Source organism: Sciurus vulgaris, assembly GCF_902686455.1.
Source record: "Sciurus vulgaris genome assembly, chromosome: 2".
Taxonomy (NCBI): Eukaryota; Metazoa; Chordata; class Mammalia; order Rodentia; family Sciuridae; genus Sciurus; species Sciurus vulgaris.
Window position 1 is genome coordinate 177,177,548 of NC_136462.1, and position 27,859 is coordinate 177,205,406.

The window sequence follows — 27,859 nt, forward strand, 5'->3', positions numbered from 1 at the left end:
GGGGCGCGCGCGTGCGCAGGCGACGCGCGGAGGGACGAGGCAGAGCCGCGGAACCGCCGCCAGGTCCGCTCACCGTCCACGCCGCCCGTCGCGCCGCCCGCTCAGCGTCCGCTGCCGCCGCCATGGGAGTGCAGGTGGAGACCATCTCCCCAGGAGACGGTGAGTAGGGCGCCCGCGGCCCGCGGCGCTCCGCAGCCGAGCCCGCCGCTCACCCGGCGCGTCTGTCTGTCTCCTCAGGGCGGACCTTCCCGAAGCGCGGCCAGACCTGCGTGGTGCACTACACCGGTGAGTCGGGCGCGCCCGCGGGGTGGGGGCCCGGGCCGCGACCCCCGGCCCGGCTGCGGCCGGCAGCCGCCGCCTGGGGGCCCGGGGCGTGGCGGCGGCGAGGCCCGCGTGGCCCGAGGCTGAGGCCTGGGCGGTGGCCGCGCCCGGAGGGGACAGCCTCGGGCCTGCCGAACCCCGGACCGTGGGAGCCGACGTTTGTGAGCGGTGGCTGCGGCCGGGCGGTTCCTCGCACCTCCAGAGCGGTTCTGTGCCTTGGATGTCGCCATTATGCCCACTGCACAGATGAGGAAACTGAGGCTTGGCGAGGCAAGTCACTTGCCCAAGGTCACAGGCTCAGGAACGGGCGAAGCCCTGGCCAGGGACCCCTGGGAAGACTTTATAACGTTTCTCCGTCCCGACAGACACCCTCCCCAGCTCCGCCCCTGCCTGCATTGAGGATAGAAGGGCAAGGTAATTCAAGTCTGCAAAGTTGCCCCTTGCGCCCCCGGAGTCGGGATGCGCCCTGGTGCGGCGGGTGGGAAACGTCCCACTTCCTAAGTCTCTACTTTGTTTTTCGATCTGGCCGTGGAAGAAATAGATGTGCACGGTCTTTTTCCTCCTCCTCCTTCTGAAACACTTGAAGCCTCCTTGGCAGTGATGGACCAGGCTAACCGAAAATGCACGTGTCATTTGCCGACCCCCCTCCTCCAACCCTTCTACAAGTAGAAGACCTTTCTGATCCCCATTTTAATGCTAAGGAAACTGGAGGCTCGGGGTGGGGGGTATTAGGCAGTAACAGAAGCCAAAGGAAAGTTTAGACCCCTTAGCCAGAATTCAAACATCAGAGTTGCATGCCTTGGAACCATATTTTACTCCATGCCCTTACAAGGTCCTCCAGGGTTGTATGGGGTGGGGGGAGGGAGGAGGGGGCTGTCGACTCCCGGACTGGAGAGTGATTGGTGTAGCCACAATTGATGTGAATAACCTTCCCTCCCCCTCCTTTCCCTTTCTCCCCTTTCCCACCCTTTCCTTTGTCCCCCACCTCCTTCCTCTGTTTCTTCTGCTCCCCCTTCCTCCTCCTCTTGGGAAGTTCTCCTCCCTCCTCTTCCTCTTCCTCCTCCTCTTGGGGCAGTTCTGCTCCCCGCCCCCCTTGGTCATTTCTGACCAAACTGCTCTGCCCTTCTCTCCTCCATCAGGGAGGAGCCCTTTCTTGGGGGAAATGTCTTACATTAGGAAGGGAAAAAAGGCAACTAACATCCTCCTTCCTGTGCCCTTTTATTTCTCTGGCCCTTCTCCTTGAATAGAAGTGAAGGTGGACAGAATTAAGGACTAAAACCTTTAAAGGACTGCCAGAGAAGAGAGTGTTGAAATCCATCTTTGGAGGGAATAGACTCATGTTGAACAGAAACCAGAAAGTGGTTTTGATGGTTTACATGACTGTCGTAGGCCACAGTCAGCACCTGTGCCTAGGAGGTCTCGTGGAGGAACGCTCATCAGTGTGGTCACTTTTGATCCACAAGTTGAGAAAAGTAACCATGGCTTTATTTCTAGCACTGGGGTGAGTGGGCAGTTCCTTGAATTGCCTTGGCCAGCTGGTACTCAGTTGATGGGGAGGTGCCTTCCACTGTCAGCCCAGTTTGCAGGTAGCCACACTAGGGTGCTTGGCTACATTTGTCCCACTCTCAAGTCTGTGCCCTTCATCCTTGGCTGTCCTGTGTTTTGGTACTGCTGAGGACCTGACACCAGCGTGTATGCAGAAACATTTCACTGTGCCTCTTGGTGAAATGTCCCCACACAGCATGTCAAAGGCTTTTACTAAAAGAACAGATGGCCGTGGGACCCAGCACACCATCAGGGCTCCCAGTGCCTCTTCAAGTCTGTGTTTTCCTCGCGGGTGGCAGCCACCCACACGCTCCCAGAACAGCAGCAAGACCCTGGCGTGCATTAGGACAGAAGCTTTCTCTTTTATTTCATTTTGATAAGCTCTACAAAGACGCCTTAGTGAGAAGCCAGCTCTGCCTCATGCTCACAGAATAGGCTGTTCTCCAGCAGGCGGGCGGCTTTGTTCCCGTGGGTCTTTGCCACCAGCCTCCCAGGAAGAACCTGTTTGAGACCTGTGGGGGCGTGGGAGGAGGGTAGGCACTGTGAGATCTCATCTGTAGCTGTTGAGGCTTAAAATCACTGGGAACAGAATCCATCTTAAGGGAACATGACAGAAGGGAGGTTTATCATAAAGATTGGGAAGGGGTTTCAAAGGCAAGAAGCCCACTGTCCCAAGAAGAGAGAGAACATTCTAGAGATGCCCCTAGTTTTCATCCGTTTTTTTCTCCCCACCTGTCTCTGTAATCCTGTTATAGATATGCATTTTTCTGCTTCTCCTGCCTGGTGGATAGTGCCCAATTTCTCTGTCTCCTTTTGGGTACCCAGTTCAGATTGTTTGGCTTACATGATCGATGGTCACAGTTCCTGAGGGGGAGGATCTGACTCACCGGGTTTAGATCAGGTGTATAGTCTTGACTGTGGTAACTCTAGCCAGGTGTCCTCTGCTGTTGATTCGGGGTGGATCCAGAGAAAGAGCAGGTAGAAGTAAGGTGACCAAAATCTCCACTCAGCCACCAGAGCATGGTGCAGTCTGATTTTAGCCCTAGCATGTTTTAAATGCCACTCGAGGCTGCCGTTAATGGCCTTCATGCCACTCTCAGGGCTCCCACTGGTGCCTTACATGACCTCTAGCAGAGCATAGCATGAGCAAGGTCTGAAAGACCTGCACCACCTTTCTGTAATGCAGAGGGAAAATGAAAACTTTACTGGTAGCATCCAAGCCATCTCCTGTGAGTGTGACAGGCATTGATTAGGTGGGAGGAGGGGGAAGATAACCACCAATTAAGTGCCTTGAGGATGGAGTCGATTCTCAGAGCCCACTCCCTGCCTCCAGTAGCTTTGTCATCTTTACTCTTGAGCTTTCCCTGGCACGTAGCTAGGTTCATGTCCCTTTTACTCACATCAGCAGGCCATGTGCCTGCCATTGTGAGAGCAACCTCAAGTGGATTGAAGGAATTCTTTTTTTATCCTCTTAAAAAAAGTAGCAGGACATCTCGTCCTTGGGATCAGGCCTAAGTCATTCATAGCCTCCTGGCTTCTGTCTGAGAGACGCCAAGAGTCCCTCAGCCTCATTTCTTCAGAGGTCCTCCTGGGGTGCTTCTGAGGCTCCCAGGACAAGGCAGGTATCTATTTTTCTACAGCTCCCACAAGCCTCTTGCTTTTCTTTAACCTCATCCCCCCTCTTCTGTGCTTTATTTCATGCGCCGCCCTGCTGGCTGTTTCCTGGTTGATGAGCTGATGTCTGGAGGAAGGCTCATACCCAGCAGAGATGCCTCAGATGGCTTCCCCCAGATGGATACAATCCAGACAAGGCAGACAGGCTGGAGCTGTTGGGCAAGGATGTGACAGGACCTTTGCCTTCCTACAGCAACAGGCCAGACAAGAGACATGGCCGGTGAACTTGCGAGACAAAGATCTGACCTGGTGGGACTCAGCCCACGGTGAAGACTCCCATGATAGTGTGACAGGTCAGGTATTAAGAGGCACTCTGGAGAAAGAGAAGCAGGAAGGGGAGTTTGCTTTTAATGAGGGTGGTTGAAAAGTCCTGTGACAAAATGACATCTTTTCATCACTCAGAGGAAGTTGGAGAATGAGCCCTATGGCTGTTGGGGAGCAGCATTCCAGATAGAGGGGAGGGCTCTCACAGGGCGCACGACTGGAGGTTGACGTGAGTTGTGGCAGGTCGTAAGGAGAACATTGGCTTTTCCTCTGAGTCAGGTGGGAGCCCTTGGAAGCTCTTAAGCTGACTTGGATTTTAATCCCCTCCTTTGTGGCTTCTGTGTGGACAATGGACTGTGGGAGGGCATGGCAGAAACAGGGTCCTGGTTGTATCCCAAATGTGTGCCAGCCCAGGCCATAGGCAGAAGTGATGCCAGATGGATAGTGATCCTCAAAGAAGACAGAGGTCCTTTGCTGGGTTCAGATCTTGTTTTTGCCATATAACAAGCTCTGAGAACTTGAGCAAATGGCCCTACTCTTCTCAGCTTCCCTGTGCTACCTAAAACAGTGAGGAGTGGCTGAGAATGTTGAGCTGGGGGCATGTGGCAGTGATGATGTCATTGTACATATTGTCAGGCTCCCTGTGTCCCAGCACTGGGTGGTGTGTTCCCCACTTGTTCTTTGTGAGGATGAGAGTGGGACAAAGGCAGAGCCAGTTCTTGGACACTGAACTCCCTGGACAGCACACACTTTCATGCCACCTCACAAATTTGGAGTTTTTCATGTGTCTTTCCTTGCATCCTGGTGCATTTGCTTGGGCTAGGGCCTCCTCCTCCTCCTGTTTCAGCTGAGGAAATAGGCACCAAGGGAGGGGAGATGGTGCTGAGTGGGGATTCATCTGAAGACATTGTTCCCAGTGTTTGTTGGCTAAGAATGCCGCAGCTGTTCGCTTACATTTGAAGACCAAGAGGTTTCTTAGTTGTGGGTTGTGGCCAGCACTGAATTAGAGGGACTGGTTGACCTACACAAGCTTGGCCGTATGAGCAGGTTAAAGTCGCAGTCCTGTTTCTCCTCCATTCCCTCAGCATGGGGAGATGTTAACACTGTGGAGTAGAGTTTGCTGTGGAAACCACTCTTTTTTGGGGAGAGTTTCATTATCAAAATCACAACACAAATGCCCTCATTGTCTACTGTAAATAAGAGTGGAGGACCGCTCCCTGATCTTGGATGAACCAAAGACCCCACTGCGTCTTATCTGTGTGACAGCTCTCCATGGAGAAGTTTTCAGAGAAAGAAAAATGAAAATAGAGCAGTGAATACCCTTGTGCTACCACCTAGATTCCAGTTTTGTTTTGTTTTGTTTTTAATTTTTTTAGTTGTAGATGGACACAATACCTTTATTTTATTTATTTTTATGCAGTACCAAAGATTGAACCCAGTGCCTTATGCATGCTAGGCAAGTGCTCTACCACTGAGCTACACCCCCAGGCCTAGATTCCAGTTTTATCATAAGTGCCATTTCTGCCTGCTTACAGAAGAGGAGATAGCAATAGTTCTGTAATCTGTGTTTTCTTGCTGAGCCATTTTAAGTGGCAAATAGCATGGTATCTTACCTCTGAGGATTTGAAAATACCCAAGAATGAGGTTATTTTCCTTATCCTCTTCCTCATCACATCCAAGAAAAAATTTTAAATGATTGAATAGTATCTAACACCAAACTCATTGAAACCACCCCAGTTTTCTCCAGTGTTGTTTATACTTTCAGACCCCCCCCCAACTCAATCGTTCACTCATTGCAGTTAGATGTTCTGTCTGAAATCTGAATCTATGAGTTTTGCACTATTTTTTCTTTTCTTTTTTGAAATTTACTTTTAAAAACTTTTATTTTTTCCTGCATTTTTTAATTGGTGCATTATGTGCACTATTTTTTCCTTAATGACCGTGATTTTTTTCTAAGGGAGCAGGCTAATTGTCTTGTATAATACCCCATATCTGTCCCATTGTTTCTTTCTGGTACTGTTTGACTTGCCCCTGCCCTCCCCCTCTTCGTTTCCTGTAAACTGCATGTTCAGTGTTAGATGTCTAAATAGACCCTGGTTAAATGTCAGTGTGATTCTTCATCTTGTAGATACCTGGTAAGTGTCACTGTTCGTGATGCTGAATTCCATCTTATTTGTAAAGGTACAATTTTCCTTTTGCAAGTAGCAGTGATCTGTGAGTGCTTTGAAGTCCTGCAGATGCCCTATCACCATCTCTTTTCACCCCATAGTGGTATTTCCATTAGTAGAGAATTCTTACCAGAAGAATTTTTTTCATTTGCATCCGCAAAGTGGCAAGTTTTAAAATTCACTCATTCCTTCTCAGCTATCATCTTCTACAAGATAGGGTAAAGGGAATTCATTCCTTTTAAATACTGTTTTTTAAAGAGAGAAATCAATTTCAAACTCATCCCCAAGCTGGCAACATTTTTTCCCCTTTGTTTTTAGTATACTATGAATTCCTAAAATTTCCAGAGAACCTTAAAAATCAATGAAATTCCTTATTTTTTAATAATTTGTCCCATTATTCTAGGTGTGGAAAACCCATTTAAAACAAAAACTGAGCAACAAATATAATACTTATGGTAACTTCAAAATAATTATTATGGGGTTGAGGTTGTAGCCCAATGGTAGAGCACTTGCCTAGCATGTATGAGGCACTGGGTTGGATCCTAAACATCACATAAAAATAAACAAAAGTATTGTGTCCATCTACAACTAAAACAAATTTTTTAAAAGTTATTTTGGCACAGTGGCCCACACCTGTAATCCACCTGTGTAGTGGCCTGGGAGGCTGAGGCAGGAGGATTGCAAGTTCAAAGCCAGTTTCAGCAACTTAGTGAGACCCTAAATAACTCAGATCCTTTCTCTAAATAAAATAGAGAAAAGGGCTGGGAATGTGGCTTAGTAGTTATAAGTACCCCTGGCTTCAATTTCCAGTACCAAAATAAATAAATAATGTCTTTAGAGTTCCATTCTTTGGAGAAAAATAACAGGTGAATGATTATAGTGTTTGGAAAACTTTTTGAATTGTAAAGATTTCATAACCTTGGTTGTAAAAGGTACTTCTAAATGTTCAGCTGAATAAAGTATTATGTACATAATAGATACATAATATAAGAAATGCATTCATTATTTTCTGGAATTAGGTTGTCTCTTTATTTCGAGGAATACACTGTATTTCAAAGCTGTCCTCTGCAACAATGAGTACTGCATGGCAATGTGCAGTGAGCTGCCTGGATGTTCTGGACCACAGACATGATGCCCACCTGCCCTCCCTATTCTCTGTTCTTTGAAATTCTTCTTTGCTTCTCTCTATCTGCCTTGAGTTCAGAGAGGCTGACCTATAAGGACCAGGCCCATGTGTGCCAGTGTCCTGATTCTACGGTAGCTTGTATATATGTAAAAGATACAGTATTGTCCTAGAGTCCAATTATTTATAGGACTAGCTGTATTTTTGTTGTTAACTGATAATAAGGGATACATTAGCTTCGGTTTATGATTTTCAACCTATTTTAATAACTGTGTCATTGAAATACTCCCAAAATTGAAAACTTGGAATTGATCAATCAGTTCCTTGGTTTCACTGCTCTGATTTTGGTATCAGCCATCTCCAGAGAGTTCTGACTCCTTCCCGTGGGTCCCATGGACTTTTTTTTTGAACAACCTTATTGAATATAATTTGTATTCCATAAAATTCATTCACCCATAGACTGTAACATAAACATTTGGGGGGGGGGATCAAAAAACAATTTTTATGAAGCACTAATGGGTTAATTGTGCCTATAAACTGGGAATCATTTGTCTGTTTTGTAATTTTCTCTTCCAATCCCAAGAACTCAGATCTCCCTGCCATCCACTTCATTCTTTGAACATGCCCAGCCTTTCCCCACACGAGGTCTCTGCCCTTCTGCTTAGGTGCCACCACACTGCCCCTATTCCCCATAACATGGCAAGCTTTTTCCTGGTCTTTATAGCACAGCTCTTTCTCCAATAGGCCAGGGAGCCCAGAACCTCACTATGGTTCTCTAGGGTCTTCCCTTCAGTGCTTAGTATTGATGTACTGTGGTATCAAAGTAGGTGTTCAGTGACTGTTTGAATGAGTCAGTGACTATTTGAATGAGAGTCCAGTTAGGACTTGGCATTAGACTCTAGCTGGGGTGGACAAAATCCACATTTCTGTTATGATTGGTATTTTTCTATTTCCTTTAAGTTAGAATGAGAAAAAATATTTACAACTTTTTGGACTTTATTCAGTCCCTGTGGATTAATCAAGTTGTGACTACTCCTTCCTTTTGTAACTACTGCACACCAAAGCCATCGCTCAGTTATTCAGGGATGTGTTAGGAGACGAGGAAAAACCACCACCTTGCCCTTGTGCTTACTCTGAATGATCAGAACCCCAGCAGCCTGCACCTCTAGGCTTCAGTGAGAAAGTGTCATTTGAGCAGAGACCTAAGGGAGGTAAGGGAGTGTGATCCATGTGATTATTTGAGCAAGAACATTTTAGGCAGTGGGAATAGCAAGTGCAAATGTCCGGGGGTGGGATTATCCCTGGTGTGTATGCAGAACATGAGGAAGCGATGTTCTGAAAGTGGAGATGTTTGAGAGGAAGCAGGAAAGGTCAGAGAGATGACAGTAAGGGTTGGCAACTCTTACAGTCTTGTAGGCCATTTTAAGGATGATGCTTTTCTCAATGAGATGGGGAGCCAGAGGAGGATTTTAGCAAAGGATTAGTAATAAGGTCTGGCTTGTATTTTAGAAGAATCTGTTTGCCCTATCAAGTTTAGACTGCTTGGACAGAAGCAGGGAGACCAGAGAGAAAATTCTAATAATCAACAGTAGAAGACTACAACTTGTGCTTTTAACTGTTACACGAACAGAAAATGCATATCCCCACCATTTCTAGCTGTCCACTGTTGAGAAAATGCATATCCCCTCCATTTCTAGCTGTCCACTGTTGAGAAAATGCATATTCCCACCATTTCTAGCTGTCCGCTGTTGAACAGTCATTTCTGCCTGCCCACGCACCCACCGTGTGACATAGCCTAGGAGGGTATGTATGCATTCTGATCCATGTTCTTTGCGCTGCTGCTGGGATCCTGTGTGCTCCTCTCATCCTGGGCCTTGCCTTTGAAAACAGACTTTTGGTTATAGTACCTGCGGGATTTAGCCAAAGGTTAGAAATGTTTCCATGTTGCTTGCACTTAAAGTCAGGAAGATTATGGTGGGGGTGGGTGCCTCTCGGGGTAGGCATTTTATTTGTGGTTACACCATTCTCAGGGGGTTCTCAGAACCCCAGTTTAGAAAAGTCGCACTGGGATGTAGCCACGGAGACCCCAAAAGGGAACAGAAGTGTAAGGTTTGAATTATTACCTTTTACCTACCAAAATAAAATCCCTTTCTTTACCCATCACTATTAAGACATGTGGATAGTTGATGTATTAATCATAAAAGTGGCATGGCTTCTCTAAACATTTTACTTGATACTCGGTCATAAATCTTTTGCCATGGGGCCATTTCTTCTTGAGTATTAGGCTCTACTGGTGTAGTTTCCCATCAGAGTTCTTACAAAAACCAAGTTTGACTTTTCTTTTTAAGTAGAGCAAGGACTAATAAGAGATCACCTAAATGCCACACCTTTCTAGATTTTTAGTTTCTTTCTCCAAACATACAGTGGTCTCTCTCCTGTGCAGTTATTCACTAGCCATATTTTTTAATGACTTGTGCATATTGAATCTTTCCGGGCTTTCAGCTGAGACTACTACTCCTAGTTACACTCACATTTCATTAATTTACATATTATTTAATTACATCATCTGTGCACAATTAGTATGACTGCCATGGATGGGTTTGGAAGCAAATACAACTGACCCCGACTCCTTTTTAAGCCTGAAAAACTCATATGGAAGTGAAGGAATGAAGATGAGCTGGAGAGAGACAGGGGGTACTTCTCACTGTCCTGCTGGAGTTATTATGTGGGTGGTAGGTCACGTAGGAGTCCCTGGTGAGGCATTTAAACAGAAGGTGATTCAGAGAGTCTCTGTGTCTAATAAGGAGGAAAGGGAAGGAAAACAGCTAAGCCATTAGGCCTCAGGCATTTCACCCACATGAGGAGGTTCTAAGTGGCTCCACATGGAACTCTGCAGAAAAATGTGCGTCTTCAGCTGGGCGCCCCACCTCCATTCAACACTTGACCAGTCGTTCTTACAGAGCTCACCTGTGTGTTGAAAGTAGAAATCCTTTCCCCCCTCCCAGCTGCAAAGGGCAGGAACGCTGGTTTGAAGATTTGGGACTTGGATTGTTCTGTCATTTTGTTATTGTTTGATTTAGGTTTAGTTTTTTTGTTCTTTAGTATTTAAAACTTTCCATTTTGGGATTGATGTAATATGCTGTCTATAAAAACTTCCTGCAAAGATTGATGAGCAGCTGTACCCCCATTGTGAACTGAACTTTAGGTACACATGCTCAAGCTGTAACTTTCTAAAGGTCCCTCAGTCGCCTTCTGTCCATACCTAGTAGAGGGTATGTGGGAACTCTGCCTTCCACAAAGCAAAGTGCCCTGGAAATGACTCCATTTCTCTTGGGTTATTACTAAAATAATAACCCAGTAGTTGTGAATCTCCAAGTCCTAGTTTTAGATCTTAATCACTGCTTCTGTGGCATGGGCCAAGCACCAGGGACACTTTGCCCAGCAAGTGCTGGCCAAGTCATCTGCTGATTCCTTCTGAACAAGAACATGCTCAGTGGGGATATGGCTTAGTGGTTGAGTGCCCTTGAGTTCAATCCCTGGTAGCAAAAAAAAAAAAAAAAAAAAAAAAAAAAACACGCTCAAGCAGGTAAGCAGCAGGAAAGAGCCTGCTGTGGTGGAGGTAGACTTGAGACTTCCCTACACCCCTCTTTTTAAATCCTTCTCTTCCCTCTCTAAGGATTTAAGTGTGATTCTTCCTCAAGGAGCTGCTAAACAGTTTGGGTGTAGACCCAGATGAGGTGTCATTCACTCTGTATGCAGCCCTACCTTTCATTTCTTTCATGCTCTTGTGCTTTTAACTGGAAGTCCCCAAATTTTCACATTTTTTTTCACTGATGAGTGACTTAAAGTTACTGAAAGTAAAGACTGCCATTCTGGGATTACCCCTCAGATTCTTTTTACCCATAAAGGGAAGAAGGTCTAAATATGGAAGCCTCCTGCTTGTCCTCCTGATTCTTAAAAATCACGCAAATCCAAAAAGTGCTTGTGAATGCCAGCATTCAAGTGCCAAGGGCTGAGCTGAGTGCCATGGGGACTCCGAGTCCAGATCTGTGACCTCGAGCTACATTTAGTCCTAAGAGCCAAGAATGAATACTCGAATGAAGAATGTGGAGCTCTTCCACGCAGCTTCTTGATCGTGAGGTATGGTTTGTGTATCGTCAAAAATGAAAGTGGTGGACCGGGGAGATAGCTCAGTCGATAGAGTGCTTGCCTTGCAAGCACAAGGCCCTGGGTTCGATCCCCAGCACCGCAAAAAAAAAAAAAAAAAAAAAAAAAAATGAAAGTGGTGGGTGCTGTCAATATAGCAAGTAATATGGGTGATGCTTTGTGCTGAGCATGGCCTTTCAAGCCTCAAGAATGCCAGCTGTCTTGTCTGAAACCTGGCCTCAGTTGCCTCTTCCCTGCAGAGCGTGTTTTCTCTAGGAAATTTCAGCACTGACATGGAGGTGGCGTCACTGCTCAAGGGCTCCAGGTCCTGGCACAGAGACCTCCAGAGTTAAAATTGGAGCAACTGCTGAGACTTTACCTGCTGCTTGCTTTGCCTGCTCCCACCCAGACAGGAAGCACTTTTCATCTGTTGCCAGGATGGGTATAGTAGCTAAGCAAAGGCAGAATTTTGTTAAATGTCACTACCTACTTTTTTTCCTTTTCTTTTAAAAAAAAAAAAAAAGTTGTTGAAGCATAATTAACATCCTTTAAAGTGTACAATTTCCAAAGTTTTGAAATGTTTCTTTGAAATCTCTGTTCCCGCTAAAATCCTTCCTCTTTACCCTCCCCTAGCAACTGCTGGTTGCTTTTCTGTCAGCAGAAATTAGTTTGCATTTTCTGAAGTTTTTCTATAAATGGAATCGTGCAGTATGTATTCTTTTGTCTGTCTTCTTTTAGTCAGCATTATTATTTTGAGATTCAACTGTGTCATTTCAAGCATCAATAGTTTGTTCCTTTTTATTGCTGAATATTTTCTACATATGGATGTACTTATTTATCAGTTCACTAGTTGGTAGATGTTTGGGTCATTTACTAGCTTTTGGTTATTACAAATCTGCTTTGAACATTTGCATGCAAGTCTTTATATGGATATAGCATGTCCTTTCTCAATACATGCTCAGTGGTAGAGCGGCCATGTCATGTGGAAGGTGCTATTTTCTGCAGTAGTTGAGCCTTCTGTATTCCACCAGCAGGGTGTGTGTGGGGGTGTGGTAGCCCTGTTCCCTCACCTCCTCCCTGAGACTCCAGGCTTCATCTTTTACTTTTATTCAATCTGATCACTATTGGTAGTTACCTCTCCTGGTAGTTTTAATTTGCTTTTTTTTTTATTATTAAGAATGTTTGTCTTTTCATGTGCTTATGTGCCATCATATACATCTTTTTCAACAAAGTATCCATTTAAATCTTTTTTCTGTTTTAATTGGGTTGTTTCCTTATTGGATAATTTTGATAGTTCTTTGTGTACTCCGGATATAAGGTATATATATATATGCTTTGCAAAAAAGTTTTCTCCCAGTCACTTGTCTTTTCATTTTCTTGTTTTTTTAATACAGAAGTTTTTAATTTTGATGAAGTTCAATTTATTCTTTATGAGTTGTGCTTTTTTACATCATATGTAAGAAATCTTTGCCTAACCCAAGATCACAAAGATTTCTTAGCTTTTACATTTAGGCCTGTGACCCATTTTGAGTTAGCATTTGATAATGCAGTATGGATGCAAACTTTTGCTTTTCTGTGTGGGATATCCAGTTGTTCCAGCCCCACACGTTTTAAATTTCATACATTGTACGAGTTCTCATTCTCATTTCTGGAAATTTGAGTCTTATTGTCCTTCTCTACCATTTTCTCATTGTGGTTATGTTTTTCTGCCTCTTTGTGAATTTTACCTTCTGGAGTGTTAGATATCTTTATTGCTCTAAATCTTCTTGAGCTTCCTGCTGAGGAGCATTCAAGTCACTAGGTCCTTGTGGGTCCACTTTTGTGCCTTGTTAGACGTCTGAAGCAGTACTCAATGTAGGACTGATTACTTTCAGCTACAGAGGTGAGACCTTGCATATTCTACCCAGTGCCTCGTGGACCACGCGTTTCTCTGTTCTGTCTAGTGGAAACAGGCACTAATCCCAGCCCTACGTGAGCACTGGACACTGTTCCCTCTAAAACGTTTGGATGGTCCTTTTCCTGAACTTAGTTTTTCCAAACATGTGCACTGGTTGGTACTCTGATGAATACTCAAGGAGGACCCACTTCACATCTCTGCAGATCTCTATACAGCACTCTTCTGACAGTCTGTAGAGTCTGTAGACTGTACCTGTTGCCGAGCCTAAGCACACTACCCCCCCTCCCGAAATTCCCAAGGTTGTAAGCTGGAGCAAGTGTAGGCTTGCTTTGTTTACTTGCCATTTCTTGGAGATTGCTGTCCTCCATTATGAGTGTTCAGTATCTCATAAACCATTTGGATGTTTTATTTAGGTTTTTTCTTTTTCTTTTGTGGAGATGTTTGTTTATTTAGTTGTTACAGAGGTAAATCTGATCCCTTTCCTCCACCTTGACTTTTGACCACCTACTTCTCTTATGTCCTGCTTTCATTGCTGACCACTACCACTCCATGGTAACTCCCACTCCAGAAAACTATATAGTGCATACTTATTCCTGCCTCTTGAGAGACACCACTGCTCCCCTCCTCATGGCCTCCTCCTCCCAGCCTTCCCATTCACGTCCACACATGGGGTTTGTTCCTCCCCACTGGGGAAGCCCTCCTTCGAGCATCTCCTTATCCTATAGCTTGTGTCACTTGTGACATCCACTCAGACACATACCACCATGCTCATTTCTAAGTATATTGCATAGCATTTGGACTAGAAATATGGGAGATCCCCTCTTTGGGCTTAAGGAACACCCCACCCCCAACCCTTCCTGTGAGGACGAAGTGGGGTGGGGTTGACAGATGGTGACTGTGGTCAGAAGTTCTTGAGTATGGTTCACATCCTCTTCCCAGACACAACAGCTTATCTGAAATAGCATAGGAGAATCAGGATCCTAGGCAAAGATTCTGCTTCCTGGCTTTTATGGTTTCCTGAGGCAACAGGGAGAAGCTTTGTCCCTCAGTGTCCCACATACGCTAAAGAGAGCAGGAGTTAGACATCTGCACAGATACACTGAAGAACATTCACATCTCTGGAGTGACTCGGCAGCAGGTGAAGACTCTGTCCTACCTTATGCTCCTTGCCTGATACCATTCACCTGGTCGAAGCATCTCTCCTCGGGCAAAGCAGCATCAGTGCATGGAACATTTGGAGGTTGCTTAGAAATGCATTGGATGGGGAGAAAAAGGAAAGTATAGGAAGTCTGCCTCAATACTTGTGATTTTTCATTGCAGTCAAAATATGATCTTGCCCAGGTCTGGGCCATAATCAAATCTGGCATAAAATAGGATAATTCACCTGTAGGTGTACTGTATTTTTTAAACTATGGATTACAACCCATTAGTGTATCATGAAATAAATTTAGTGGGTCACAGTTCAATTCTTTCTAAAAATGAGAAGTGTATCACATGTAGCAGGTATGACCTAGAAGCTTTGTTTTGTTTGTACATATACAAAATGTGTTTGCTGTGTCCTGGCATAAAACACTGCTCTGGTTATCTCAGACCAGTGATACCACTTTGTGGTGTTGGTTGTTGAGTTCCATTTCTTTGTTACTTTCATGTCAACTGTACTTTGGAGTGTGCTAAGTAAAGTAAAAAAAAAAACAAAAAAAAAAACTTACCTTATACCAGTTAGGTTGCATTCAGCTGTAAGTAACTGAAAATGTGACTTAAAGCCTCAGGAGGCTGAAGCAGGAGGATCAAAAGTTCAAGGCCAGCCTCAGCAGCTTAGCAAGACCTTGTCTCAAAAGAAAAAAAAAATTTTTTTTAAAACGTAACAGACTTTTTTTTTTTTTTTTTTTTTTTAAATAAGACCTCTTAGATCAGTCTTGGATTCTCTGGAAAATGGAAAGGAAGGTGTGATTATTTCCCATGTATCTCCTGGCCCATCACATGCATAGCCTTCCTTCCCATTATTTGCATTCCCCACTATAGTGCTTTATTTGTTAAAATATCATAATCACCCAAGGTCCGTTATTTCCATTAGGATTCACTCCTGGTATTGTACTTCTGTTGGTTTGGGCAAATGTATAATGACATATATCCACCATTTAGTATCATAAAGATTATATTCACAGCTCTAAAAATTGTGTTCCATCTGTTCATGCCTCCCTCTCCACCTAACTCCTGGCAGCCACTGCTCTCTTTACTATCTCAGTAGTTTGCCCTCAGAGGACACTTGAATCCCCTCTGAACGCCCCCCTGACTTTTTTCCCCCGGTTGCTAGGCCTTGAACCCAGGGCCTCGTGCATGCTAGTAGACAAGTGCTCTACCACTGAGCTACACCCCAAGCTTTGTTTCATTTTAAATTTTGAGATAAGGTCTTGATAAGTTGCCCAGGCTGACCTCCAACTCGCAGTTCTTCTGCCTCAGCCTCCTAAGTAGCTGAGGTTACAGGGATATGCCACTTTGCCCATCTAGAACGTGAGTCTTCAAGGAGGTGGTTGGGGTTGGTTCAGAGCACTGGTTCTCTGGCCTTCTCATGGCTACAGGTAGCTGCTGTAGCTTCAGATGTGACATCCTAACTTGACAACATTCAACAGGAATGGAGGGTAGGGACTTTCTTCCTGAGCATCTCTCTTTTCCCTGGAAAGTCTTCCCTGGAAGACTAGTAGACGTTCATAGTAGGTGAGTAGTGCCTAAATTAAGTAGGTCCTACTGCCCGAACGGGCCCATATGCCCCATGCAAACAGGGAAAGGCTTAGGTTAATCATCTAGCCTGGGCTTGTGCTGCTCCTGGAAGGTTGAGGTTCAGGCAGAAAGAAGAGCAGAGACTCTGCGTCCACATTCTGCTGCAGCCTTGTTTCAGGTGCCCTCCAGGGCATGCTTTAATGAGTTTTGTCTGGCCTGCCTTTGCAGACATTAGGGTTCAGAGGCCAGGGACCACCCTTCATCTTGGGCCCCAACTCAAGGTCTGTTCAAAGTGCAGACCAGGAAGAGGCTATTTCTGGTTATCAGTCCCCTTTACGATTCACAGTCCCCGTTGGGCTAAATAAAACTTTTTTGCTAAGAGGCCCCACCGTTCACTGGCTCTAACCTTGGGCAGCTTACAGAGCCTTGAAGTTGGTTTCCAGATTTCTGTTACAGGCAATCTCAAGGTGAATGGAAAGGCTCCCTGTCTGTTCAGGGAAAGGATTCCGGGAATCACAGCTGTTCATTGCCTTAACGCTGAGCTCAGCTGTGTTGGGTTCAGTGCATGAAGCAAAGCTTGCAAGGGGCATGTGCACAGTGGGCATTGTGGAATTGGGAAAAGTGTTTCCCTCTCTCCCAGTTACTCTTTTGTAGAAAATATTCAAGTCCTACTGTTCGTCATTTCTTTTATCCTTTGGTAATTGTGTACTAGTGAAAGAATGAGCTAAATCTGTACTCCAGCTCACCAGTTCTGAAGTGCCAGTCATTGCCTCTGCATGGAGTTGATCCTCTCTCATCCTCAGTTTCAGGCTTCAGACCACGTCCATGCCCATTCTGCCCCAGGACGTCCGTCTCCCCTCCTGCTCTCTCTCAGAATAGCAGTACCCACTGCCAGCCCCATTTCCTATTTTGTTAAAGTCCACATAATCTGGTGGTTGTGATAACTCTCAGTTCATATCTACTTCCCTGTCCTTCTTATAAATATTGACATTGTTCGTTAGGTTGGGGTTTCCCTCTTCCCCTAAACACATTCACATACACACACAGCAGAATTTTGTTTGGGCGACTCATTTGAGTAATGCTTAAAACTCTGGTGGTTGCCTACCCTCATTTTCCAGTAAAACCAGTTTTATGTCAGTATATATCAACAACTGGCTGGCCCCGTCCCGTCTGGGATTCCAGGGTGAGTTTCAGGAATTCGCGTCAGCTATCACATTGGCTTACATTACTTCCGGAGAAACCGGTGCTGATGGTGTTTTTGAAAAGGGGAGTTGCAGTTGTCTATCACAGATGCCTTTCCCTTTTCTCATGGCACTCACCTCTGGGATCACCATTTCTGGAGTTCCCCCTTTCATTGGAGAATGCCATTGTGGTTTGGCTGGCTTCTAGGAAACAGTTTAGTAGAAGGAATGTGGTATTTGAATTTGTAGTCTAACTTTACTACTTCATCAAATTAGTTCACTTCTCTCTGCCTCAGTTTCCTCATCTGTGGAATTGGAACAGTGCTGTGAAAATAATTGAATGAGTGTGGGGGGCGGTTTCTGCCATATCCCGCGTGGATGAGAAAAAGGTTAACTGCTGGAGGATGATGTTGGCTGTAAATCAATCAGTTACCCAGGAACTTATCTACTCAATAAACACACAAGAGCCAATACTCTTTTTAAATGAGAGGGGGCATGACGGGTCTGGCCACTAACAACATGGAGTAGCCCACCACTCCTTTATTTATAGTCACAGGTAAAGGGGACCAAGACTGGGAGGAGCTGCTTCTGTCATGAACAGGATGGGGTGAGGTTAGGGGGGCCATTTTCTCAGGGAAACTATCATAGAACAAGACAGAAAACCACTCCTACAGTGCCACATATTCCCTGGCAATCTGGGACAGGCCTCCACGGCTGCCAGTTCCTAGAAGTCAGGCCTCTGTCCCATGGCTCAACCTCGTCCCATTCTGCTAGGTAAGGATGGCTCCCCACAAGTGTGTGGGAAGAAATGAGCTTCAGAGGTCTGGTGCACCGCTGGATAAAATAAGTAGGATGAAGGCTGCACAAGGTCTTCATTTCTCTGGTTCAGCCCAGGTTGGTTCCCTTTCTCAGGAAGATTATGATAACTCAAGAACCAGCCTGCAGGGGTCCAGGTTCCTTGCTGGAATGAGTACTTGGTGCCAGAACGCTGCTGCAAGCCTCCCTCCTGTCTTCCCTTGCCACACTGTGGTATGAGTGGCTTCTCCTCTCCTAGGTGAACACCCAGTCACCCCAGCCTAGAGAGCAGCAATAGATGGGGGTCACACTCAGCCACAGAGATCATGGAGTGGTAGTGGTGGAGGGGGTTTGCCTCATCTGAACAGTAGAACAGGTTATGTGTTATATGTAAAAGGTAATGAGGGAATTGGGGAATGAATGTTGCTTCTTGCACTGTAAGCCCTGGTGTGAGCCTGAAGGGGCCACAGTTATTCTTAATCTGGGAGGGAATCCACAGGTTGCTGGAAAAGTCATGACTGGAGGAAGTTGATGCCCCCTGCCTCCAGACAAGGTAAACTGCTACTGCCCCTGGGAGGCAAGGTCCCTGTGTAGTCGACTTACTGCTTGGAATTGAAGAGGAACCTCCACAGGTCTGGGATAGAGGGACTACCTGGACTCCATAGATGCCCAGTGAGGTCACAGGAAATCCTAAGTACCTCACTTCCTCCCAGGCTTAGAACATCCTACCACGCCCCGTAGTGCTCGCATGTCTGATGGGTCCTTTGCTGCTGGTTTCCAACTTGCCTCATGTCATTTCTCCTCATTTCTCATGTTACATCTGCCCTTTTCACAGGGATGCTTGAAGATGGAAAGAAATTTGATTCTTCCCGGGACAGAAACAAGCCCTTTAAGTTTATGCTAGGCAAGCAGGAGGTGATCCGAGGCTGGGAAGAAGGGGTGGCCCAGGTATGCTGTCATTCGTTTTGTTTTATTTCCTGATGTATACCTTTTAAGTTATTTTAGCACACTGATATGGTTCAAAAAATCAAAAAAGTATAAATGAAAAGTCTCGTTCTCATTCTACCTCATCTGCCTTATACCCCCACAGGTAACTTCTTAATAATGTTTCTTGTGTTACAGTGTCTTTAAGCATACACAGAAACATACTCCCTCTTCCTGCCTCTATATGAAATACATTGTTCTGTGTTTGGCTTTTTCACTTAATCTATTTTTGATATTTCATACCACAACATAAAGGAGTATAGCTGCATAGTATTCCCTTTGAACTGGCACAGCAGTCTTTGAGGGTGCTATCTCCTCCCCTCCCCACCGGTGTGGTGGTAAAACTTTTGGCCCTGGGACACACATGATGATATCTTGTGTAGTTTTAATTTTTTTTTTTTTTTTTTTTTTGTCTCATTGTTGATCACATTGTATCAGACAATTTATGAGAGGTCAGACTCATAGGAAAGTCATTTTGTTTGTCTTGAGTCTGTTTCCTCACCTCCTTCCTCCCTCTTTTCGGGAACAGCAAGAGATAACAGGGGACCCAGAATTGCCAAAATTTAGTTGGATTCTGTCAAGCCCAGGTATTTTTTCTTGGCTTTAACCAGGTAAGGGGATGTTTACAGTGGGCTGAGACCTAGTGGACTATATAACTACCTCAACATGATGGGTGGTTTGTCTCTTGCCTTCTCATGAAGAGAATTGGAAATTGAACCAAGACAAGAAGACAGATTTCTGTCGATCTCATTTCCAGAGTACACAGCGCTCTACTTTCTCTATAAAGTATCACTGATTTATCTCCAAATAAACTGAAACTTCAACCCTTCCTATTCCTGGGTGTCTGGGCCTCTGTTCTGAAGAGAAAAGGGCTGCCAGTACGAGGAAGAAGCCCTTTGTGTTTTGCTCCCTTGGGAACGCTTGTCAGCCGTGCCATTTTGCCCCTGTTCCGTATAACTTGGCCAGCTCTTGAGTCTATAGTCCATCCCCCGTCTCTTGTGCCAACCTTTTCCACACCACAGAATCTTCTGTGTCTGCATCTGCACTGGGATGGTGACTGTGTTGTATGTCCCAGGTGCCGTAGCTGCCATTGAGATGTTGTCACTAACCTGCTTCATGTATCAGGTGTGGCCAGGCATGACGAGTGACTGGGAGATGCCCAGACTCCCCTTGACCCGGTGCTTTGGGGTCAGTCGTAGCCCAGCCACTTGTGAGGCGTTGAGGTAGTTTGAGAACTACACAGAACATCTGTTAAACTCCCTCACAGAAGCCTTCAGCAGATGAATTAAGGCATAGGAAGAAGGGAGGACTGTCTTGTGCCTCTTCTTTCTTGACACTGTTATTGTTCTGGTTTTCATGTTTGCAGGTACAGCATCATGCAACAAGTGCTAGTTTCACCACTTCCCTTGTTTTCATGTGCCGCTATGTCCTGGGCGTCTGTCCATGGCAGTACCTTCACAACTACTGTATTCACATGTCTGTGAAACCAATCCCATTGCGATAGGTTGTTAGCAAATATTCTAGAAGTAGAATTGCTCAAAGAAAATGATTATTTTGAGGTTTATTAGATAGAGCTGGAAGTTTTAACTGTCCTTACCACTGTGGTCCAGTGTGTCCCAGTTTCTGAGAAGTGCGTGGAGGTGTGGATTCTGAATTGCATTAGAAACATCCTCATTCCTCTTCAGTCAGAGAGCCGGAGTGCACACATGGACACTCAGAGTAGAAATAAGTAAAGGGTGTAAGTACCACAGAAAACCTGCTCAGTGTTTCAGAGAAGACATTTACACCTACTGGTATATTTGATTAGAAACTGAAAAAAAAGTGTGCAGATTTATTTTTTAAAGTGAAAATTTGTCCCCTTCTCTGGTTACTCACCTCCATTGGAAAACACTCTAGTAATAGTACTTCCAAAGATATTTTCTGTTTATACAGTGGGGGCAAATATAAATACTTTTAGAAATCGGAGCCTACTGTACATGCTGTTCTGGACTGTAGAAAATCATCTGCTTTCAAGTTTCTCTGTATGAATATAAGTATATAAACATAGAAAGTACAAAAAAGCAGACTATTCCCAAGTATGACTTTATCTGTGTATTTTCATTTTCTTTTAAAGCAAAAATTTGATAATCAAACCTCTGTATTGTTTCCATAATACATTCATCCAACCAAAGATTGGAATTATTCAGGGGGGAGGAAAGTTTAATCCCTACTAATCAGACTTTTGTTGTCATTATTGCTCAAACAACAGAATATAAAAACTGTGTAGCATTTACACTGTATTGGTATTAAAACGTAGAGGTGACTTAGTACACAAGAAGACGTACATGCTGGTGTGTTTTTGCGAGGGGCTTGAGCATCCACAGATACAAAGTGGTGGCTGTAGTCCTTTCCCAAGAAGAGTGTAGATGCCACTTCACCACATGTCCTCTGAGTGACAGATCATCGATGGTCGGGGAGGGAAGACTGCTGGTCGTTCCCTGCCTAGCGTCCATCACTAATACCTGGGTAGAAAGGTTGTGGGCCTGACCTTTAGGGGTGTCGAGGGTTGTTGTGTTCTCCTGCTCCTGGAATCCTAGGAGTCTTGTCTGCTAACCTCCAAGTCCTTCAGGAAGTGAGGGGTGCTGCCTAAAGCCCGACCAGAGAACACCAGGCAAACGGCTCCGCTTCTCCAGAGACGTGTGTGCAGCTGAGTGCTCTCTTCCTTGCTCTTCACAGATGAGTGTGGGCCAGAGAGCCAAACTGACTATCTCCCCCGACTATGCCTATGGTGCCACTGGGCACCCGGGCATCATCCCACCACACGCCACTCTCGTCTTCGATGTGGAGCTTCTAAAACTGGAATGACAGAGGAGTGGCTCCTCCCTCAGCTCCCTGTTCTTGGGTAAGGAAACAGTGCGGAAGGCCTTGGCTACCTTTGCTCCTCCTCGTAGGCCCACATTCCTTGGGAAGAGAACCAAAAAAAGCCACAGGGCTCTTTCCTCTGCTAGGTTCCTCTCTGTAGGGTGTCCTTTCAGTGTTAATTAGTGTGTGCCTTGTAGGTAAAAGTTGGTCACCCTAAGGAAAGGAACAGCATATGCTATACAGTTAACCTAAAGTCTTTTTATGTAGCTTAATAACTAAATCTGAGCTGGGGACTGTGGAAACACAGGGCAAATTTCTAGTTTCAGTGTTTTAGTTCATTAGAAATAAGACTCTTGATGACTTTGCTCTACCTTGTTTCTAGAAGCCAGTGAGAGAAGCACCTCTGACGTGAACATCATGTCTACTGTGTGGCTCTCTCGGCCGTATCATTTGTGGTGACTGCCTGTTAGGTGATATGAGAGGGGCCTTACTGCCCTGGGGAGCAAGCCCAGGACACTCCTGGCCAACTTATTACGGGGAGTGGGGAGGAACGATGAGGCCCAAGGACGCTTGTGAGGTAGAAAGGACTGCTCACACCAGTCCTGGGAGGGGCACTTAGGGACCTGAATCGGTCTTCCTGAGCAGCAAGTGAGGAAACTGAGTCCCTGGAGAAAGGCCTTCCTCAGAGTCATATCCAGGCAATGGCAAAGTAGGACCAGAAACCATTTCCTGATTCCCTTCTTCTGCCCTTATTTCTTAGGAAACCGAACTGAATATCCCAGTGGTACAACCCTTTTCATGTAGGTATTAGAATCATTAAACACACAAAGCTGTCATCTACTTTCCCACTGGCCCAGACCTTTCTATACACTGTCCTGCTCCTAGAACCGTGAGGGTGCTTTTTGAAAGATGCCACAAACTGCTACCAGTCTGTGCTGTGGTGGTTGGAGCTGCTTGGAAGCTTGACTTACCAAGGGCTTCCTGAAGTAAGAGCTTCTTCGTAGCAGTGGTATTCCTCTCCGTGGCCTGAGTCCCTAGATGTCATGCACACCACGATAATACAGGCCTGGCTGGACTGGATAGCTCTAGTTTGTTTCTTCACTTGTCATTCCTACCAGGAGGGAATTCTGGACATTTAGAGAGCCTCTGTCCACCCAGAGGTCCACACCTTGTTCAAACCCCCTCTTGTTTTTTAAGAGCTGAGTCATTTAAACGTTAAAGGGTGAATTGGCAGTTTCCCTTTGTAAACCCTGATGAGTTGGAGACAGGGGAAGGAAAAGAGAGAGGCAGTAAGACACCTTGACCCAACCTTTCCTGCCCTCTGCTGAACATAAGTTCAGAGCTTTCTACAAAGGTCTCCAAGGAAAGGCCAAGGGCCACCTAGAAAGTTGTAGATTTGAGTAAATGAACTGGAAACATTTTCCAAGTCTTCACCATGACAAAAACCAATTAGGGTTGTGATTCTCAGGGTGAACTATACATTAAACCCAGGGGAGTTTTTAGGTCTCCCTATACCAGTTAGTCACAATCACTAGGGGTGGGATCTAGCCATTCAATTTTTTTTCAAGCTCCCAGATGGGCCAAGCTATACATAGCCAAATTGGAGACCCACTGCTAACGGGGAACTATACTGTCAGCAGTATAGGTCCAGCCCTCCTGCTGTTTACAGCAAGCTAAACTTGGCCTCAGATTAACAACAAAAGAGCAAAACAAAACACATGGACCAGTTTAGAACGATGCTGCCCTGGGAGTCCAGCCAGGGCCCACCTGGAAGAGAAGTGATGTGGTCCCCGAAGATCTCTCAACTGCTAGGGTTGGGACTTGGTGTGGCAGATGGTATTGTGTCTGTCTCCATAGAGAACACCGAGTTGCTGGAACTCACATTTTTCTGTCCCTAACAGATCTGCCATGGAGGGATCCGGTGCCTCCAGACGCGTGCACATGAGTCCATGCGGAGCTTTTCCTGGCGTCCACCACACTCTGTATAAACATCTACCCTGACTGAATGTGTTCTGTCACTCAGCTTTGCTTCTGACACCTCCATTTCCTCTTCCCCCTTCTCCCTGTATGTGTGTTTACCTAAACTATATGCCATAAACCTCAAGTTAGTCGTTTTGTTTTCATTTTGGGGTGAAGATTCAGTTTCAGTCTTTTGGATCTAGGTTTCCATTTAAGAATCTTGACAGGTATTAACAGCACAAGTGATGGGTTAACTTTAGAATAGGAATTGGTGTTGGGGGGTGGGGTTTGCAAGAATCTTTATTTTATTTTATTTTTTTGGATAAAATTTTTATCTATTATATATTGAACATTCTTGCTGCTGCGCTGCAAAGCCATAGCAGATTTGAGACGCTGTTGAGGGCTGAATTACTCTCCAATGTGAGAAATGTCCTTGGGTTAAATTAAAAGCCCTACCCAAAACTGAAGTGGGGTTGGGAAGAGCTTTTGCCTCTGCCAGCCCCGCCCACCCTCCCCTGAACCCCTCTGCCTTTTGAAAGCAGATCACTTTCACTGCGATGTTGGACACTACAGGTATCTGTCCCTGGGCCAGCAGGGACCTCTGAAGCCTTCTTTGTGACCTGGCTGATTTTGGTTTTGTTTTTTTTTTTTTTTTTTTTTTTTTTTTCCTTTCTTTCCTCCATCTTGTGGTTTTTCTAATGGAATTTCAGAACTTTTGTAACATCAAAGCTATCCAAGTTCCACTTCGTAAATTTTAAGAACTTTAGTTGAAAGTTTAAATTGAAGGTGCTGTTTGTAGACTTCAACACCCAATGAAAGCCGGGCCACCATGACACATCCTTGAGTGTTCTCTCAGAAAATGCTGCTGGCCATCGCAGCTTCAGCATCGCCTGTGTTTTGATGCTTGGCTCTCTGCTGATCTCGAAGTTTCCTGGCTTTTTGTCCCTCAGCCCCTTCGTACCCTTCGCTGTCCTATGTAGTGATTTGGTGAGAGAAATTGTTGCTTTGTTCCCTGCTTCCCCCGCATCACATATGAGTTTCAAGTTTTACTATTGCAATAAAAGTGCTTTATGCTGGCTTTTCTCAGCCCCGGGTCTTGGTGGTTACTTTCACGTGCCTCCCTTGCCTTTTGGAACAGGTTCCGGGAAGGCATTGGCGGGTGGCAGTGGGTTGTAGTGTCCAGCGTTGTCTCGGCAGAGCTGCAGCAGTGATCAGCCTTCCCCCTTGGCCATGCTGGGGTGCACAGCGAGGAGGGGTGGGCAGTAGTTTTGTACCAGAGGAACTGCTTGTCACTTGTTCCTTAAGTGTGTGTCCTGGATAGAGCACTGTGCTGGGTTCTTAGGTTACAAAGAAGTGAGGTGGAACCATCTCCCAAGAAGGGAGTCGGTCCGTTGGAGATTGGTGAGGAATAGTGAAGGGAAGATTTGGGCTTTAAATTGGTGTTCTAGGTGACATTTGGTGTGGAAAGACTTTGCCATGTGGACAGGCTGAGTGGTTCCACACCTTTCCTGGCCCAGCCCTGTGGATGCCGTTCATACTGGTCCTTTATTGAGCAGCCCAGAGCCCCTAAAGATGCACCACACCTTGAGAGGCACCTTTAGAACTGTTCTGTTTGAGGCTGATTTTAAGAAGGTTATTCAAGGACTTGATTAGTGATTTTCTTAATCCTTTTTAATTTAGATTGCTGGAGTAATATTCTAGGTTTATATTTTATTTTCCCCAAAGTTCTTTCATGAAAGTTGTCAAACCAAAAGGTGAAAGATTGTTTCAGTGACTGTCACTTGTTCTTTGAAATTTTGCTATACCTATTTGTCACATCTCCCTCTTCCTCCTTTCATCCTTTGTGTCACACTCACAGTCCATGGCAGGCATCACGATCCCTGCAACACATATCCTACATCAGTATTTGTTTACATTCTTGCACCTCTATCAGGACATAGAACATCATCAAATCAGAACATGTCCTTATGCCCTCTCCCCATCAGTGCCCACCCCCTCCTCCAGAGGCAGCAGTTGTCTTGATTTTTCCCCACCAGAGATGAGTGTTGCCTGTTGTAAACTTTTAAGTGGCATCTACCCTGTGTCCTTTGGCATAGTGTCCCTGCCCTCAGCAGTCTGCACTGTGCTTTCCACTCGGGCACATGGAGAAGCTGTTCTTGTGGAACTCGGGAGAATCCCTCTGGATTGGGGCAGCAGAGTCATGGCCTCAGTGAAGCTCACATCCTATCCCTGGGACCCGTGGATGTGTCCCTTGACCTGGCAAAAGGAATTTGGCAGATGTGTGTAAGCGGAAGGACCTTGAGGTGAAGACATTCTCCGGGATTACCTGGGTGGAGCCAGTGTAATCACAAGGATCCACAAAGTTCAGAAAAGGAGATGTGAGATGGAAAGACATTTGAGAAGGCAGTGGGTGCTGTGGCTGTGAAGATGGAAGGAGGGTCGAGAAGCCAAGGAATGCTGGCAGCCTAAGGAAGCTGCACAAGGCAAGGAAATGGATCCTCCCCTGGGGCTCCTGAGAAGCTCAGCCCTGCCCATGCCTTATTCCTGGCTCTAGGAGGTGCACTGTGGACTTGTCTGACTTCCAGAGCTACAAGACAATAAGTTGTTTTAAACCACTTAGTTTATGGTAGTGTTGCAGCAACAAATGCTAACAGGAAACTAATTGAAGGTCATTTTTTGAAACACTAATAACTAAGACTTAAAACTTCATACAGGATCACTACCCTAACAAATTCAATTTCTTCTTTCTAGTTCTTGCGCTAGGTGCTTGCAATTTTTACTTTTAATCCGAGGCACAAGTTTTTAGTTTTAATCACAGCAAACTAAAAAATCTGCATTCTTTTCCCCTTAATGTTTAATCGGGAATAGTTGTTTATGTTGCTCTGTGGTCTTTTTAACTGTTTTAAGAGAACTGTAAATTGTATCAAGTGGATATATTAAATGTTACTACCTTTGTAAAAGATAACTGTTTACAAAATAAAATTGTGACCCAGGTGCTGTGGCACATACTTGTAATCCCCCGCAGTGACTTGGGAGGCTAAGGCAGGAAGATCCCAAGTTCAAGACCAGCAAGACCCTCAAAATAAATAAATAAATTAAAAGGACTGGCGATGTAGTTAAATGGAATCACCCCTGGGTTCAATCCCCAGTGCCAAAAAAGTAAAAGGAACAATTCATACACATGTGGAATGAGCATGTTAAAAGATTCTAATTCATTAGTTAATGAGAATCAGATGTTTTCATCAGTCCAAAATAAATCCAAAGAGTAAATGAATATATAAACAGCTGAAATTAATTTGCATAATAGACACAAAACCGTTAAAATTAGCCAATATCTACAGCAATTATATCCCACTGGTTCCAGTTTGCATTTCTGAGGGTAAGAATAATCTATGTTATCTTCAATTTACATGATTGTAAAGCAGCTCAATGGCAATTACTGGAAGGGTGGGCAAGGTACGATGCCATTCAGGACAGACGGTCCTACTTCAAAGCCCTCCCAGTGTTTACTCCCACCCTCTTATTACACATTTGGGTTATTTCCAATTTTCATTTTCATTAAAATCAAGTAATAGTGTATCTTTGAACATGTAACCTTTTTCTTTCCTAAATACCTAGACCCTGTAAGATACATTACTGGAAGGAACCTGGAGAGGTTTAATGACTTTTGATTCTTGTTTAAGTGGGTTTTTTTTCCCCCACACTAAAAAACACCACGTCCAGCACCCAGCATCCCATGGCAAAAAATGGCCTCACTTTCCATTTTCCCAAAGCCCTCTGCTTTGACTTGAGTATGTCCCCTAAAGTTTATGTGTTGGAAACTTGAACCTCAATGTGTCCATGCTGGGAGGTGTTTGAATCTGGGGGCTCAGCCTTCCCACATGGATGGATGACATTATCGCCTGGGTGGGTTTGTTATTGCTGGATTGAGTTCTTTTAAAAGAATGGATCCAGCCCCCTTCCCCTCCCTCTGTCCCTGTTTTTGCTCTTTTGGCTTCCTCCATGGGGTGACGGTGAGGAGGCCCTTGCAGATGCTAGCACCTTCATCTTGGACTTACCAGCCTCCAGCACTGTGTGGAATTTCTGTTCACAATAAATTACTCAATCTGTGGCATACCCTTCCAGCAGCATAAATCGAACCAAGACATCCTCACATGCTCCATTTTCCCTCAGGTTCATTGGCTAGAATTGAATCTGCGAATTGACTGGCCTGGGCCAGTCAGGACCCAGAGCTGGGGAAGGA

The 27,859-nt window shown here is 45.1% G+C and overlaps 1 protein-coding gene across 2 annotated transcripts; it reads left to right on the forward strand.

Annotated features, from left to right (window-relative positions):
• FKBP1A (FKBP prolyl isomerase 1A) lies at positions 1–24,702 on the forward strand. 2 transcript variants are annotated; one of them, XM_079127556.1, is made up of 5 exons: positions 1–159; positions 238–285; positions 18,668–18,780; positions 21,532–21,697; positions 23,559–24,702. In XM_079127556.1, exons 1-4 carry the CDS (start codon positions 123–125, stop codon positions 21,658–21,660), a joined length of 327 nt encoding a protein of 108 aa, XP_078983682.1. In that variant the 5' UTR covers positions 1–122; the 3' UTR covers positions 21,661–21,697; positions 23,559–24,702. The 2 variants fall into 2 exon arrangements, with proteins under 2 accessions (XP_078983682.1, XP_078983683.1); XM_079127557.1 differs by lacking the exons at positions 1–159; positions 238–285 and adding an exon at positions 3,323–3,833 and having other exon boundaries at positions 23,559–24,468.
• The last annotated feature ends 3,157 nt before the right edge of the window (positions 24,703–27,859 follow it).